The sequence below is a fragment of the Sus scrofa genome, chromosome 11 (genome assembly GCF_054392235.1).
Source record: "Sus scrofa isolate SSC_HxYL_T2T_F1_AM1 chromosome 11, Sscrofa_HxYL_maternal_Yorkshire_Landrace_v2.0, whole genome shotgun sequence".
Classification (NCBI taxonomy): domain Eukaryota; kingdom Metazoa; phylum Chordata; class Mammalia; order Artiodactyla; family Suidae; genus Sus; species Sus scrofa.
Genome location: NC_139393.1, coordinates 52,211,471 through 52,229,029, shown reverse-complemented (window position 1 = coordinate 52,229,029; position 17,559 = coordinate 52,211,471). Strand labels below are relative to the sequence as shown.

Sequence of the window (17,559 nt, the reverse complement as noted above, 5' to 3'; positions counted from 1 at the left end):
ACTTATATATGCCTCAGGTACAGCCTTAAAAAGAAAAAAAGAAAAAGAAAAAAAAAAAAAAACTTTAAAACTGAGAAATAGTTACAGGAGTAACATTAGCATTTGATTGTTAGAATTCAGGAAATGCAATAATACTATCCTCACCTAGGTGGAGGTTATTTATCTGGTGATCTCAGTTATTTGAGCAAAGCTTACAAAGCTGTGTGAAAAAATTATATACTTATAATGAGTCCTTCAGTTTTCCACCAGAGCTGATTTCACTTACCCTCACCATGGTTTTAATAAGATTTTTGGTTTGCTGAACAATCATAAATTCAAAGCAGCCGTCAAAATGTAAGTGTGAAGTGCTACATGGGGCAATATCAGAAAATGCCTTTGTATAGAAAGAAAGGATAAACAAATCATTAAGAAGAAAAACAAAAGGCATGGAAATTGGTGTTGTTTTGTGTAAGAACAAAAATCCTTTATTTTCTTATGGTAACTCATTGAAGGAATCACTATGGTGACAATAATGATTTCACTAAAAAAGGAGACATTTCTAGTGACAAAGGAATGTTTTAATGCTTAAATTAAATTGCAATCACCTAGAAAGTTTACTTACTAATACAGACTAAATTATGGGGTGGTATTACATTTATTTCCTAACACAATGTAAGTCATGTAGCATTTCTTGAGAAGGAAGAGAATATTATGGTAAGAATAGGGTTTGGAGCCAGAAAGATCTGGATTTCAATCCTGGCTTTGACACTTGTGTACTGTAATTCTAGATAATTATTCTTTCCAGGCCCACTTCAGAATATTGTTGGAAGGACTAAACAAGAGGATAAATTCACAGTGCTTAGCAGAATCCTTGGAACATAGTAAGTGTTGAAGAATACTATTCCTACCACAGGAAAGATAATTACGAGAACTTTGTATTAAATGATTCATAGAAATGAGATGCACTCATTTAATTATCCTGAATTCTCGATTATGAAACAATTTTGAAGAAAACTTACTTTCTCCAGTGACACAAGGTTCACCTTAAGTGTATGTAATTGTGTGCTTCCTATGTTGCAGAGAAAGATGTGGAAGATATATTTACGGTTTTTAACAAGCAGAAATTTGGATTTAATTTTCTTTAATCTATTCCATCTCATTTTCTTCTGTTATTTCCACTAACACACGCTACACTCCCCCCCCCCAAAATAAACTATACATTATTCCTCACCCTCCAAATACATTCCTTCGAAGGGTGCAGAAAAAAACAACATAGGAATGATATCTGTAGGATGATTTCAAGTGTCTTTGATTGGGTCAGAAAAAGAAAATTCATGTTTTAGCATCCTTTATTCTTGCTGGCTAGAGATACATTTTCTAGAGACTTAATTTATTGTAACAAAAATCACTGCTCAGTGAAACAATCTGGGGCTTTCATAGAGGTATGTTGAGTTGTATGGAGTTGTATCTTTTCATAGAGTTATATTGGGATGTAACTTATAAAGAATCTGGTGGCTGGAGTTCCTGTTGTGGCTCAGTGGTTAATGAACCCGACTACGATCCATGAGGATGCGAGTTCAATCCTTGGCCTCGCTCAGTGGGTTAAGGATACAGTGTTGCTGTGAGCTTGGATCTGGCATTGTTGTGGCTGTGGTGTAGGCTGGCAGCTGTAGCTCTGACTGGACCCTAGCCTGGGAACCTTCATATGCTGCGGATGCGGCCCTAAAAAGACAAAAAAAAAAAAAAAAAAAAAAAAAAAATCTGGTGACTGATGACATTTATTAATTTCATCGTCAAAAGAGAGGATCAGTAAGGACAGTGTTAAATGGCAATTGCCACAATACAACTGCTACCTTTCATTTGTACCCCACTTTCCCCAACAAAAATACCGCAAAGAATGGATACCTAAAGAATCAAAATGTCAAAGATGAGATATTTCACAAAATACTAATTTAAGAAGAGATTTAAAAGCGGTGTTAAATTGAGAGATACAATTTAAAATTCTCATTCATAGCATACTTTCACAGGAAACTTTCTGATTTGGGGAGTCTTCCAACACAGTACCCATGGTGGCGAATTCTCTTTTACTATGGATTTGTCTGAGTGGCTGCTATGTGTTACAGTTTCTGAAAGCCACAGAAGAACCTGAATACTGGACCCATGGAAGACCATTAACATTAAAGAATCTTTTGGAAAAACCAGTTTATGAACATTTGAGTGTAAACATGAATGCAAAAATAGGTAAACTACTTTTGGGAATCCATTAAATATCAAGCACTCACAGTGGGTATTTCCTTTCTTTAAAAAACATAATGATAACACAAAACATAAAATTATATAGATAACACATGTATAAAATGAATGATAATATAAAATTCTAGGTCAATAATTGCTTTAAAAAGAGACAGAAATATAAAGCCAGGGTTTCAGAAGTTTGTGGCAAGTTATAATTAAGAAAAATAAAATAAATTGTCCCCAAGTTATAAATCAATGAGAATACTGGGTAAAAGTCACAGAAAAGTACATAATTATAACCATCTTTACCCTTCATGAAATTATTTCTCTCTAAATTTACTATAAATAACAATTGTCTAAGATACTTTCTACTACTTCAGAAAAATGGATTCTGACAATGGTACTAGCACTCATCAATCCATTCATTAACTCATTAAATAATTTAAAAAAAATTTTTTGGTCTTTTCTAGGGCCACACCTACTGCACATGGAGGTTCCCAGGCTAGGGGTCCAATTGGAGCTGTATTCGCTAGCCTATGCCACAGCCATGGCAATGCAGGATCCCAGCCAAGTCTGCAACCTACACCACAGCTCACTGGCAATACCGGGTCCTTAAGCCACTGAGCGAGACAGGGGATCAAACCTGCAACCTCATGGTTCCTAGTCGTGTTCGTTAACCACTGAGCCACTAGGGGAACTCCCCGCATTAAATAACTATTGAGCATTCATCACGAGTGAGGGACCATGTTAGACATTGGTGACATAATAATAAATGAATAGTCCCTGTCCTCTCAAATATCCTAGTTTAACAGAGGAGATATTGCAAAGAAATTCCCCTAAAACCTCAGTTTTATCAACCAGAATTTTTAGAATCATAATAATTTTTACAAAGGTATTTCTCTCTCTCTCTCTTTTTTTTTTTTGTCTTTTTGCATTTTCTTGAGCCACTCCCGTGGCATATGGAGGTTCCCAGGCTAGGGGTCCAATCGGAGCTGTAGCCACCTGCCTACGCCAGAGCCACTGCAACTCGGGATCCGAGCCGAGTCTGTGACCTGCACCACAGCTCACGGCAACGCCGGATCCTTAACCCACTGAGTAAGGCCAGGGATTGAACCTGCAACCTCATGGTTCCTAGTCGGATTCGTTAACCACTGTGCCACCATGGGAACTCCCACAAAGGTATTTCTCCATATGTGATCTTTACACAAGAGAATACAATTACTAGTTACCTGCATCCACAGGCCAAGTGGGTAGGTCTATGGGAGTGTGGCTTTCATACTGCACATTGTAACCTTTAGGAGGTCATGAATTCAAGTTAAATTGCCACCAGCTAAAAATTACAGAATAGAATAGTCTAGAAAATATCAGCACTGTATGTTGTAACGTACTAGTGAGTGAAATATGTTTCTACCTTCCTAAATATAATCCCACCCCATCCTCCCATCCCAAAACATATTCTTTTTTTTTTTTTTTTTTGTCTTTTGTCTTTTTGTTGTTGCTATCTCTTGGGCCGCTTCCATGGCATATGGAGGTTCCCAGGCTAGGGGTCGAATCGGAGCTGTAGCCACCGGCCTACGCCAGAGCCACAGCAACGCGGCATCGGCATCCGAGCCGCGTCTGCAACCTACACCACAGCTCACGGCAACGCCGGATCGTTAACCCACTGAGCAAGGGGCAGGTACCGAACCCGCAACCTCCTGGTTCCTAGTCGGATTCGTTAACCACTGCGCCACGACGGGAACTCCTAAAACATATTCTTAATCATAGCCATCTGATGCGAAAAGAAAAAGAAACTGCTAGGAGTTATCAAATTTAAACCATGAAATCATAACTTTGTAAAAGAAGAATACCAAATCAGAGCTCATTTAACTGAATATGTGTGGGAGAACTGGCCACGAAGATTATGACTGTAGCGGTTTCCCAAAGAAGGTATCTGAAAGTTTCAAATGACAAACACTGGTTTGCTTAGAAGTAGGCACCATCTACAATTTTTACTTATGTTTCTTTAAATATGTGTGTTTAACATAGTTTTTAATTTTTTCCCTAAGGCTTTATCTTCCATGAGACTCTATCTTATTAATCTTAGATTTATTTACCAGAGTACTTCTCAGAAATGTAATCTCTTAAAGATTATTGTAATGAATACTTACATCAGTAGCTAATTAATCAGGTTAATGATATTATAGCATCACTCATTTAATGTTTTTAATAAGCATTTCCCCGATTCTAAAACACTCAAGAATGTGTTGTATGTAATTATATAATGTATGAATAGAGAAAAAATATATAATTGTTAATATACTAATGGAAAACTGTTTATTGTTGGACATTCAAGATACTTCCAATTTTTACTATAATAAATAATGTGATGTATACAAAGAATACCAAGTTTTATAAGCATCTTTTAACATTTCTTTTGGTAAACTCCTTTAACTGAAATTACTGGGTCAGTTTTTTAAGGACTTGAACTCAGATTACCATATTGTTCTCCAGAAGGGATGTTCCATTTTCTTACTACATGAGATTTCTCATTTAAGGGTATTCTTGCCAACACTTTATTTTGAAATATTTTCTGCTTTTCAGGGCCCTAACTGCAGCATATAGGTTTCCAGTCTAGGGGTTGAATCAGAGCTACAGCTGCCAGCCTGCTCCACAGCAACATGGGATCTGAGCTTCATCTTCGACATACACCACAGCTCACAGCAATGCCAGATCACCAACCCACTGAGGGGGCCAGGAATCAAACCCGATGGATACTATTTGGATTCGTTTCCACTGCACCACAATGGGAACTCCGTCAGTACCTTAAAAACAACCAAAAGGAGTTCCCTTGCGGTGCAGCAAGTAAAGGATCTGGTGCTGTCACTCCGGTGTCTCAGGTCACTACTGTGGCACAGCTTTGATCTCTGTCCTGGGAACTTGCAATGCCGTGGGCATGGTCAAAGAGTAAAAATTTAAATAAAAACAACAAGCAGACAATTTGCATTTCTTTTCTTAGACAAGGTCCATTCCTTCTTCCCATTTATTTATCTAAAAGAGGAAGGTATGTCCTCTTGATTAGAGATTTTTACAAATTAAGGACATAGGTTCTTCCATATACATAACACAAACATTATTTATAAAGCTCAATATGCTATTACAGATCTTGTACTTATGTAGTTTACATTCTGCATTAATTTTAAAAGAAAAACTTGTATATATATACCTCCAATTTTTTCTGATATTTTTCACATTCCAACTGACACTGTGTGAGATTCCTTGCAGTTTCCTCTTGTATAAGCTGAGCACGCTCACTTTCAAAAGATTTTAATTTACTTTGATGGAGAAATTCCGTTACTTTGCTTTCTGTACTAAGTTGTAGTTCTCTGTACCTGAAAGAAGCAGAATGGTTGTGAAACACTAAAGAAATTTTGATTTATATAAACATTACTTCTACTTTTTTCACATCCCCATATTATAATGCAGTTAATAACTTTTATTTATTCAGCAAAGCTTTTGTAAATAATTTAGACAGGCCTATGAATGGAAATATGCTAAGTTCAGGGAACAAAACATACCAATTAAACTTCCTCTATTGCCCCTTATTTTCATTCTTTCCATTCCAAAGTAAGTATTGTCTATCTATCTATCTATTATTATTATTTTGTAGGACACTTAAAGTAAAAAATGGTAAGAGCAAGTTTTAGTTATATTGCTTAAAATGACTTAATTTCCATATATTTCATAGGCCTTCTTAAATCTATAGCATTGTTTCCAAATTCGCTGTTTCGCTTTAAGTCTAAATAATGCCAGATGGAGAAGAATGGCATGAAATATACACTGAACTGCACATTATTGAGATACCTGTAAAATAAATGTTTCAGTTAGTAAATATACATGTTTGAATGTTATAAGAAAGTGTAATGTGCAAAATACAAAGATAAATATGTAACTATAAGCATTCTATTACAACAGAGATAAGAAACATTCTCTTCATTCCATAGGTATAACTAGTAATAAAACATTTCCATTTAACATATAAATCAATGCATGTGGTAAATATGAAAATGGCTCAAGTTGACTAGGTTGTAACAGAAAGTAAAGACACATTATACCTTCTCAGGGAGCTATGATGAACCTAGTAAAATGCTGGATATTTACTAAAATCCATTTTTTTCAAATATATATTGAGCTAGCTGCCATGCCAGGTAAATATGTATACAATGGTAAACAAAATATGCTTCCCTCCCAATAAAGAACTTAGTTTTCTGAAAAAGACAGGCATGTAAACGTGAAAATTCAATGGTATATGATAAATGCTTAGCATGGTAATCCCCAGGTTTGATGGTCATATACAGGAGGAAGAGCCAACTCAGTTTGGGTAGGGGGTGTGTGTTTGTGTGCACACAGAGGAGGAGATATAAGGAGGGAAGTGTTCTAGGCAATAAAAACAAGAGTACGTCCTGGGCAGCGAAACAGAGAACATTGGAGTTCCCGTCGTGGCTCAGTGGTTAACGAATCCCACTAGGAACCATGAGGTTGTGGGGTTCGATCCTTGGCGTTGCCGTGAGCTGTGGTGTAGGTTGCAGACGTGGCTTGCATCCTGTGTTGCTGTAGCTCTGGTGTAGGCTTGGCAGCTACTGCTCCGATTCGACCCCTAGCCTGGGAGCCTCCATATGCCACGGGGGCGGCCCTAGAAAAGGCAAAAAGACAAAAAAAAAAAAAAAAAACCAAAACCAAAAACAGAGAACATAGCCTGTTTTATTCAACAGTATTTCATGTAATCCTTACAACAACTCTAATAGCTATTTTACAGATGAGGAACAAGAAGCTCAGAGAAGTAAAATAATTTATTTAACAAGAAGCTGGTAAATTCAGATGGGTCTCAAATCCAGCTATATTTGACTCTATCCACTGTTACATAATATTCCTTTTTTTTTTTTTTTTTTTTTAAACTAGGGGCTGAATTAGAGCTGTAGCCACTGGCCTATGCCACAGCCACAGTAACACAGGATCCAAGCTGTGTTTGCGACCCACACCACAGCTCACGGCAACACAGGATCCTTAACCCAATGAGCAAGGCCAGGGATCGAACCCGCAACCTCATGGTTCTTAGTCGGATTTGTTAACCACTGAGCCATAACAGGAATTCCTGAAATAAATTCTTGATAAGTCATTTGGAATGTGATATTTATCTTTAAAATAATTTGTTTTGAAAAAGTTTGCCTTTTCATGGAGTCATGACACTGGTCTTTCTGAGCTTAATGCCAACTCCAAAAAGGAAATTAAAGACTTAGAGTTTGAGTTCCACTTGCTCCTCTTATTCATTACATGGCACTTGCAACTTACACTTAGCACTATTATTACTCCCCTATATTGAAAAGTTAACAATAGTTATCTCCTAGAAATCTGAGGAGAAGCTAAGTTTAGTAAATAAATACTTCAATAAACCAAATACTTTTAAAGGACTAATCTAGGAGGGAAGGGATAAATCAGGAGTTTGGGATTAACATACCCACCACTACTATGTATAAGCAGATAACCAACAAGGACCTACTGTATTTGGCATAGGGAACTACATTCAGTATTTTGTAATAGTCTAAGGAAAAAGAACCTGAAAAAGAATTGTAAGTGAATTATAACTGAATTGCTTTGCTGTATACCTGAAACTAATACAATAATGTAAATCAGCTATACTTCAATTAAGAAAAGGAAGAATGTATTTTCATGCTATTTATACAGTAAAAGAAAATCTGCCTGAAGTCATTTTGCCTTTGTAATAAGAGTTATTATTTTAATTTGTTAAATTGAACTGTGAAAATGCTGAAGAAACATCAGAGCTGCAAAAGTAGTTCCAGAGCGAGAAATGGATGACGACAAGGGCACGGCCTGTGAGTCTCAGGTAACTTCCTCCTATTTGTTTTGTGAATATAACCTGTCACATTTTACTTTGTTGACTCAGACTTTTCATCTTATCCTCTTAATGTGAACATCTTATTTGAACTAAGTCACTATTTTTTTTTTTTTTTTTTTTTTTGTCATTTATAAGGGCTGTAGCCATGGCATGTGGAGATTCCCAGGACAAGGACAGCATTGCAGCTGTAGCTGTCAGCCTACACCACAGCTCAAGGCAACATCAGATCCATAACCCACTGGGCGAGGCCAGGGATAGAACCTATGTCCTCATGGATACTAGCTGGGTTAGTTACCACTGAGTCACTAAGGGAACTCCTGAACTAAGTCACTATTATTCAAATGTTAACAAGTTTATGTTTGACATTTTAATTCAGTACAGTAACTTTAAGAGTACAGTAACTATAAAGTATAGTCAGAATTTCTAACTATACTCATCCCAAGGCCCCCAATTTGACCAGATCCTTATGCTCGCTGGGTTTTCAGTTTTCCTAAGACTCAGCCATAAATCACATACTATTTTAAAAACAGTAATATATTAAGTCCTAGAATGAACTGTTTTGTTTTTTTTTTTTCCTTTTTTCAGGGCCACACAGGAAGTATATGCAAGTTCCCATGCTAAGGGCTGAATCGGAGCTACAGCTGCTGGTGTACACCACAACCACAGCAAAGCTGGATCCAAGCAGTGTCTGTGACCTCCGCCACAGCTCAGGGGCAATGCCAGATCCTTAACTGACTAAGCGAGGCCAGGGATCGAATCCACGTCCTTTTGGATCCTAGTCTGGTTCATTAACTGCTAAACCACGAAGGGAACTCCTGAACTGTTTGTTCTTAAAGGAATATTCATTGCAACATATTTTTTGAGCTGGACACACAGGGAGAAATTTCACCTGTTAAAAGGTAGAACTCAGTAATTTGGTAGGGAACTACAGAGATGTTAATCCATACCACATGCTCTCAGCTCTGGTGAATTGAACTCCAAGGAGCATGGCATGCTCTACAACACTGAGAAATTACCACAGGGGAGACCTCAACATGGAATTCTGTTCTCAGAAATGGGAGAACTCATTTGAACAAGAGCACCAGACAAAACACAACAAGTGACTTTCATAATAATACTTAGATCAGCAGTCTTTATAGATATATCATGTTGAAGGCTTGCTCATAAGACTCTAATGTATTAAGCTAAGCAATGTATATTTATTCCCATCTCTATCGATAAGGTTACCTTGAGTAAGAAGGTCAAAGACATCTACACTTATCAGCCTTTTACTTATTTTCTTTTTGTATTCCAATGGGAAATAACAACTGGTCTTTGAATTTTATCCACAAGATGTTCATGGCTTTGCTAATATTAAAACTGGATATTCATTCTGAACCCAATTATCTAATCTCATTTGATAGACAGACATCTAAGGCAAACTACCCCCAAAGCACAGTATTCAGAGGTGAGGTTCCTGTAATCACCAGGACCAATAATCAGCCCTTCCATTAAGAAATTCTGAGAGCCAGTCCAGGTTTTTGTTTTTTTTACCCTTTTCTAGGACCACTCCCATGGCATACGGAGGTTCCCAGGTTAGGGGTTTAATCGGAGCTGTAGCCACCGGCCTATGCCAGAGCCACAACAACAGGGGATCTGAGCCGTGTCTACGACCTACACCACAGCTCACGGCAATGCCGGATCCTTAACCCACTGAGCAAGGGCAGGGACCGAACCCGCAAACTCATGGCTCCTAGTTAGATTCGTTAACCACTGCGCCACGAGGGGAACTCCACCAGTCCAGGTTTGAAGTAAGGCAGTGAAGCAGTTGAGGCGAGGCACTTGTCTGTGTACAGAAGGGCAACTACGTATAGATAAAGAGCACAGGAAGTAAATCTGCACAAGGAACATGGGTAAAAGAAGCTAAGCAAAGTAACAGCATTTCCACTCACAGACAAGGGTTCAGGGAGGGATTTACAGTTGTCAGGCATCAGGCAGATTAATGGGTAGAGTTTTGAAAGGTTCTCTGGGTCGATACAGAGAAAATACTTGTGGGGTTTATAAAACACGTGAGAGCGTGTAGCCATGGCTGGACCACTAAATCCTTTGTGTGAGGAGTATAATTTAATTCTAAATTCTACAAGAAAATGGGGCATAGCCTGCTGATAAATTTTCTACATGTTAAAAACAAAACAAACAAACAAAAAAGGGCTTTGAAGCAGAGATGGGCCTGAGACTCCAGATAAGGATGGGAAAGTGAAGTTGACAAGGGCAAAAGTGGACATGGCTAATCATTCAAGAATCAACCCTGCTTGCATGGGGGGGACAGCAATCCCATTTTACTTTGGCGTTTCTGACTCTCCTTTCCTCTTATTCTTTTAATAAGGTCTCATTGAGGTGATGTTCAATTGCCTTTGAGTTATTCATTTTGCTTAAGCTGATAATTAATACACCCCTTAACTATTCTTTGTGTCTGCTATTTCTAATTCTTAGGGAAGACAACTCATTTCTATTCTATTTACAGAGAATTTTGGTTGTGTTTCTAGACCTGTTCCACATGTATTTCTAGCCCTGTAGCACATGCTGAAAATGTTTCTGGATGAGTCACTGAGTGATAGTTAACCAAACCTTAAGATTCGCTCCTGCCAACTAAGAATTGAGGAAAAAAAAAAAAAACCAAACCTCACATATACAAAAACCTGTTGGTTTGGATTTTCTGCTTCTGTAACTGAAGAAAAGCTAATCATCCTAGGTTAAAGATACTAAACCACTGATTTTTCAAATATCCTTAAAATTTTTTTCCTTGCTCTTAATAGTATATACCCCTCTATCCATATTTATTTATAGATCTATGTCTAATATTATAATAACTAGTACTTTACCAACTACATATTTGAGCATAGTGAGTATAAAGCACAAGACATTTAATAATTTTTACAAATGCATATTTGTATTCCCTCTTCAAAATGTGCTATTTTATATAGGACTAAATTTCCATGAACCAGAATATTTCATTCCTCAACACCTAATTATATAAAAATGTTTATTGCGAACATAAATGTGCTAGGTACTATTAGAAATCAGAGACCCACAAATAGCATCACTACTACTATTTTCATTTTTAAAAGTTTTATTGAAGTAAAGTTAATTTACAATGTTGTGATAATTTCTGCTGCATGAAAAAGTGACTCAGTTACACATATACACACATCCATTCTTTTTCAGATTCTTTCCCCAGATATGTTATCACAGAATATTGGGTAGAGTTTCCTCTGTGATATAGCAGGTCCCTGTTGGTGAGTAATTCCCTATATGATACCACCACTACTTAAAAAGGATTTCACATTGTAATCATGGGAGAAAGGCAAACAAACATAATGAGATATACTAAATAATAATAATAATAATAATAGAGTGAGGGAATAGAAAATGATAGAGCTATTAGTGGTGGTATTATTTTAAAGAGGTGGGCAGGGAAAGCATCTTTCTGTTAAGGTGATATTTGAGCAAGGATATGTATAGTAGGGTTTACTAAAACCTGTATTTTATTTTATTTTTGTCTTTTTGCTATTTCTTGGGCCGCTTCCGCAGCATATGGAGATTCCCAGGCTAGGGGTCAAATCGGAGCTGTAGCCGCCGGCCTACGCCAGAGCCACAGCAACGCGGGATCTGAGCTGCGTCTGCAACCTACACCACAGCTCACGGTAACGCCAGATCGTTAACCCACTGAGCAAGGGCAGGGACCGAACCCGCAACCTCATGGTTCCTAGTCGGATTCTAAAACCTGTATTTTAGACACAGATGAGTAATTCAAGCAAAACCCTGTCTTCAAAGAGTTTGACTCCTGGAGAATAAAAAGGAGCTGGAATGATAAAGGAAGGAGCTATATTGGTTTTGGACTATAAAGGATTAAGATGGCAGAATAGAAGGACTGGAGCTCACTTCTCTCCAAAAAACAACAAAATTTACAACCAAATGTGGAGCAATCTTCAACCAAATGGACTGGAAACTTTCAGAAAGATATCCTACTCGAGAAGACAAAGAGGAGGCCACATCAAGAGGTAGGAGGGATGATTACATGATATAAGCAACCCCATATCTCCCGGGTGGGAAGTCCCACAGACTGGAAAGTAACTGTTTTGCAAAGACTCACCTATAGGAGTGAGAGTTCTGAGTCCCATATCAAACTCCCATGTGTAGGGATCTGGCATTGGGAGAGAGAGCCCCTGGAGCATCTAGCATTGAAGGCCAGTGGGGCTTGTGTGCAGGAGCTCCACAGGACTGGGGGAAATGGAGAACCCATTCTTAAAAGGCACACACGGACTTTCACATGCACTGGGTCCCAGGGCAAAGCAAAGTCTCCATAGGAATCTGGGTCAAACCTGACTGCAGTTCTTGGAGGACATCCTGGGAAAACAGGGGTCAATGTAGCTGCTTGTGGGGAAAGGACATTGGAAGCAAAGCTCTTGGGAGTATTCATCAGCTTGCCGTTCTCTGGAGGTGGCCATTTGGGGAAAATCTGGTCCCACTCATCAGCACTGAGAAATGCCAGGTACAGCCCAACCCATCAGAAAACAGGCTGCCTAAAGACCCTCCAGGCACACAACCACCCCTAATCCCATCCAGAGACAAAGCCCCACCCACCAGAGGGATAGGAATCAGCTCCACCTACCAGTGGGCAGGCATCAGCCCCTCCCATCAGGAAGCCTACAGCAAGCCCCTGTGACCAACTTCAGCCACAAGGGGGGCAGACACCAGAAGTAAGGGAGGCTACAATTCTATTATCTGTGAAAAGGTCACCATACCACATACCTATAAAAATGAAAAGATAGAGAACTATAACTCAGATGAGGGAGAAAGGAAAAACCCCAGAAAATCAGCTAAGCAATGAGGAGATTCTCAGCCTCCAGGAAAAAGACTTTAGACTGTTGATGCTGAAGATGATGCAAAACATTAGAAATAAACTGGAGGCAAAGATGGATAACTTACAGGAAACAATGACCAAAGAGATATGAGATATAAAACTTAAACAAGAAGAGATGCAAAATATAATAACTGAAATACAAAACTCATTAGAAGCAGCCAACAGCAGAATACAGGAGGCAGAAGAACAAATAAGCGAGGTGGAGGACAGATTAGTGGAAATTACAGATGTAGAACAGAAAAGAGAAAAAAGATTGAAAACAAATGAAGAGAGTCTCAGAGAACTCTGGGACAATGTTAAATGCCCTAACATTTGTATTATAGGGGTGCCAGAAGGAGAAGAGAGAGAGAAGGGGACAGAAAAAATATTCCAAGAGGTAATAGCCGAAAACTTCCCTCACATGGGAAAAGAACCACTCACTCAAATCCAGGAAGCACAACGAGTACCATATAAAATAAACCCAAGGAGGAAGATACCGAGACACATATTAATTGAACTGACCAAAATTAAAGAGAAAATCTTGAAAGCAGCTAGGGAAAAGAAACAAATAACATACAAGGGAACCCCAATAAGGTTATCAGCAGATTTTTCAGCAGAAACTCTGCAGGCCAGAAGGGAGTGGCATGATATACTTATTGTGATGAAAGGAAAAAACCTCCAACCAACATTACTTTACCCAGCAAGGCTCTCATTCAGATCTGAAGGAGAAATCAAAACCTTCACAGATAAGCAAAAGTTGAGAGAATTCAGCAACACTAAACCAGCCTTACAACAAATACTAAAGGAACTTCTCTAGGCAGAAAAGAAAAGACAGCAACAGGAAACAAAAATTCCACAAATGACAAGGCTCACCAGTAAAGGTATATATACAGTAAAGATACGAAATCATCCATGCACAATTATTCCACCAAAATCAGAAATATTGAGAAGAGGAGGGTAGAAGTGCAGGACCCTGGAGATGAACTTGCAATTATGAGAACAACAACTTAAAGCAATCTCTCATACATATAGACACTTACATCAAAACTTCAGAATAACAGCAAACCAAAAATCTACAACTGATACACAAACAAATAAGAAAAATCTACTCAAATACAACACTAAAGATAGTCATCAAACCAGAAGAGGAGAGAACAAGAGAAGAAGGGAAGAAAAAAGAGCAACAAAAATAAATCAAAGCAACTAATAAAATGGCAATAAGAACATATATATCAATAATTACCTTAAATGTTAATGGACTAAATGCCCCAGCCAAAAGACATAGACTGGCTGGATGGATACAAAAACAAAATCCATATATACGCCGTCTTCAAGAGACCCACTTCACTTCTCGAGACACAAACAAATTGTATGTGAGAGGATGGAAGAAAATATTTCATGCAAATGGGGATCGAAAGAAAGCTGGAGTAGCAATACTCATATCAGACAAAATAGACTCTAAAATGAAGAATAGTTTAAGGGACAAAGAAGGTCATTACATAATGATCAAAGGATCAATCCAAGAAAAAGATATAACAATTTTAAATATCTACATACACAACATAGGTTCACCACAATATATAAGGCAACTGCTGACAACCTTAAAAGGAGTAATCAACAATAACACAATAATAGTGGGGGAGTTTAACACCCCACATACAGCAATGGACAGATCATCCAAACAGAAAATCAATAAGGAAACACAGGCATTGAATGAAGCATTAGACCAGATGGACTTAATAGATATTTATAGGATATTCCATCCAAAAGCAACAAATACACATTCTTCTTAAGTGCCCATGGAACAGTCTCTAAGATTAATCACATCCTGGGCTACAAATCCAACCTCGGTAACTTTAGGAAAATTGAAATCATATATCAAGCATCTTTTCTGACCACAATGCTATGCAACTGGAAATTAACAAGAAAAAAACTGCAAAAAACATAAAACACGTGGAGACTAAACAACATGCTACTAAATAACCAATGGATCACTGAAGAAATCAAAGAGGAAATTAAAAAATACCTAGAAGCAAATGACAATGAAGATATGACACTCCAAAACCTATGGGATGAAGCAAAAGCCATTCTAAGAGGAAAGTTTATAGCAATAGAAGCCCACCTCAGGAAACAAGAAAAAGCTCAAATAAACAAGCTAACTTTATATCTCAAGCAGCTAGAGAGAGAACAGCCAAGACCTAAAGTTAGTAGAAGGAAAGAAATCATAAAGATCAGAGCAGAAATCAATGAAAGAGAAAAGAAGAAAACCATAGAAAAGACCAATGACATGAAAAGCTGGTTTGTTAACAAGATCAACAAAATTGATAAATCCTTTGCTAGACTTATCAAGAAAAAGAGAGGACTCAAATCAATAAAATTAGAAATGAAAACAGAGAAGTAACAATGGACATCACAGAAATACAAAGGATCATAAGAGAATACTATATGCAACAATACGCCAATAAAACAGAAAACCTAGAAGAAATGGTTTCAAATTCTTAGAAAAGTACTTTTCAAATTCTTAGAAAAGTACAATCTTCCAAGACTAAACCAAGATGAAATAGAAAAGATGAATGGACCAATCACAAGTACTAAAGTTGAAACTGTGATTACAAAACTTCCAACACACAAAAGTCTAGGACCAGATGGCTTCACAGGTGAATTCTTTCAAACATTCAGAGACGAGCTAACACCTATCCTTCTGAAACTATTCCAAAAAATCTCAGAGTAAGGGACACTCCCAAACTCATTCTATGAGGCCATCACCCTGATACCAAAACCAGATGAAGATACCCCAAAAAAAGAAAACTATAGGCCAATATCACTGATGAACATTGATGCAAAAATCCTCAACAAAATACTAGCAAACTGCATCCAACAATACATTAAAAGGATTGTACATCATGATCAAGTGCGATTTATCCCAGGGATGCAAGGGTTCTTCAATATCTGTAAATCCATCAGTGTGATACACCACATAACAATCTGAAGAATAAAAACCATATGATCCTCTCAATAGACACAGAAAAAGCCTTTGACAAAATCCAACACCCATTTCTGATAAAAACCCTCCAGGAAGTGGGCATAGCGGGAACCTACGTCAACATAATAAAGGACATATATGACAAACCCACAGCTAATATCATTCTCAGTGGTGAAAAGCTGAAAGAATTCCTGCTGAGATCAGGAACAAGAAGGATGTCTGCTCTCGCCACTACTCTTCAACATAGTTTTGGATGTCCTAGCCACAGCAATCAGAGAAGGAAAAGAAATAAAAGGAATCCAAACTGGAAAGGAAGAAGTAAAACTATCACTATTTGAAGATGACATGATACTATACCTAGAAAATCCTAAAGACTCTACCAGAAAACTGTTAGAGCTCATCCATGAATTTGGCAATGTTGCAGGATACAAAATTAATAAACAGAAATCAATGGTATTTCCATACACTAACAATTAAAGAGCAGAAAGAGAAATTAGGGAAGCAATTCCGTTTACCATCACATCCAAAAGAATAAAATACCTAGGAGTAAACCTACCTAAAGAGTCAAAAGACCTCTACTATGAAAGCTATAAGACACTGATGAAAGAAATCAAAGATGACACAAATAGATGGAAAGACATACCATGATCTTGGACTGGAAGAGTCAATATCATCAAAATGACTATACTACCCAAGGAGATCTACAGATTCAATGCAATCCCTAGCAAATTACTAAGGACATTTTTCACAAAACTCGAACAAAATATTTTTATGAGTTTGTTTGGAAGCACAAAAGACCCAGAATAGCCAAAGACATCCTGAAAAAGAAAAATGGAGCTGGAGGAATCAGGATCCTTGACTTCACACTATACTACAAAGCCACAGTCATCAAAACTGTATGGTACTGGCACAAAGACAAAAATACAGATCAGTGGAACAGGATAGAAAGCCCAGAATTAAACCCACACACCTACAGTCAACTAATCTATGACAAAGGAGGCAAGAATATACAATGGAGAAAAGACAGCCCTTCAATTAGTGGTGCTGGAAAAACTGGACGGCCACATGTAAAAGAATGAAATTAGAATACTTCTTAACACCATACACAAAAATAAACTCCAAATGGATTAAAGACCTAGATATAAGACCAGACACTATAAAACTCTTAGAGGAAAACACAGGCCAAACGCTCTCCAACATAAACGACAGCAACATCATCTCAGATCCACCTCTTAAGAGTAATGACAATAAAAACAAAAATAAACAAATGGGATTATTTAAACTTAAAAGTGTCTGCACAGCAAAGGAAACCATAAACCAAACAAAAAGACACACACAGAATGCGAGAACATCTTCACAAATGAATCAACTGACATAGGACTAATCTCTAAAACTTATAAACACCTCCTACAACTCAATACCAAAAAAACAAACCCCATCAAAAAATGGGCAGAAGATCTAAACAGACAATTCTCCAAAGAAGACATACAGATGGTCAGAAAAAAAAAACCACATGGAAAGATGTTCAATATCATTAATTATTAGAGTAATGGAACTCAAAACCACGATGAGGTACCACCTTACACC

The 17,559-nt window shown here is 37.6% G+C and overlaps 1 protein-coding gene across 12 annotated transcripts in view; it reads right to left on the bottom strand.

The window, feature by feature from the left end:
- The window catches only part of PIBF1 (progesterone immunomodulatory binding factor 1), a 287,448-nt gene that overhangs the window by 140,746 nt on the left and 129,143 nt on the right, over positions 1–17,559 (bottom strand). For all 12 annotated transcript variants that reach the window (XM_021065663.2, XM_084981936.1, XM_084981934.1 and 9 more), the window contains exon 11: positions 5,420–5,585. In XM_021065663.2, coding sequence (XP_020921322.1) covers positions 5,420–5,585 — 166 coding nt within the window. The remainder of the gene's footprint in view (positions 1–5,419; positions 5,586–17,559) is intronic.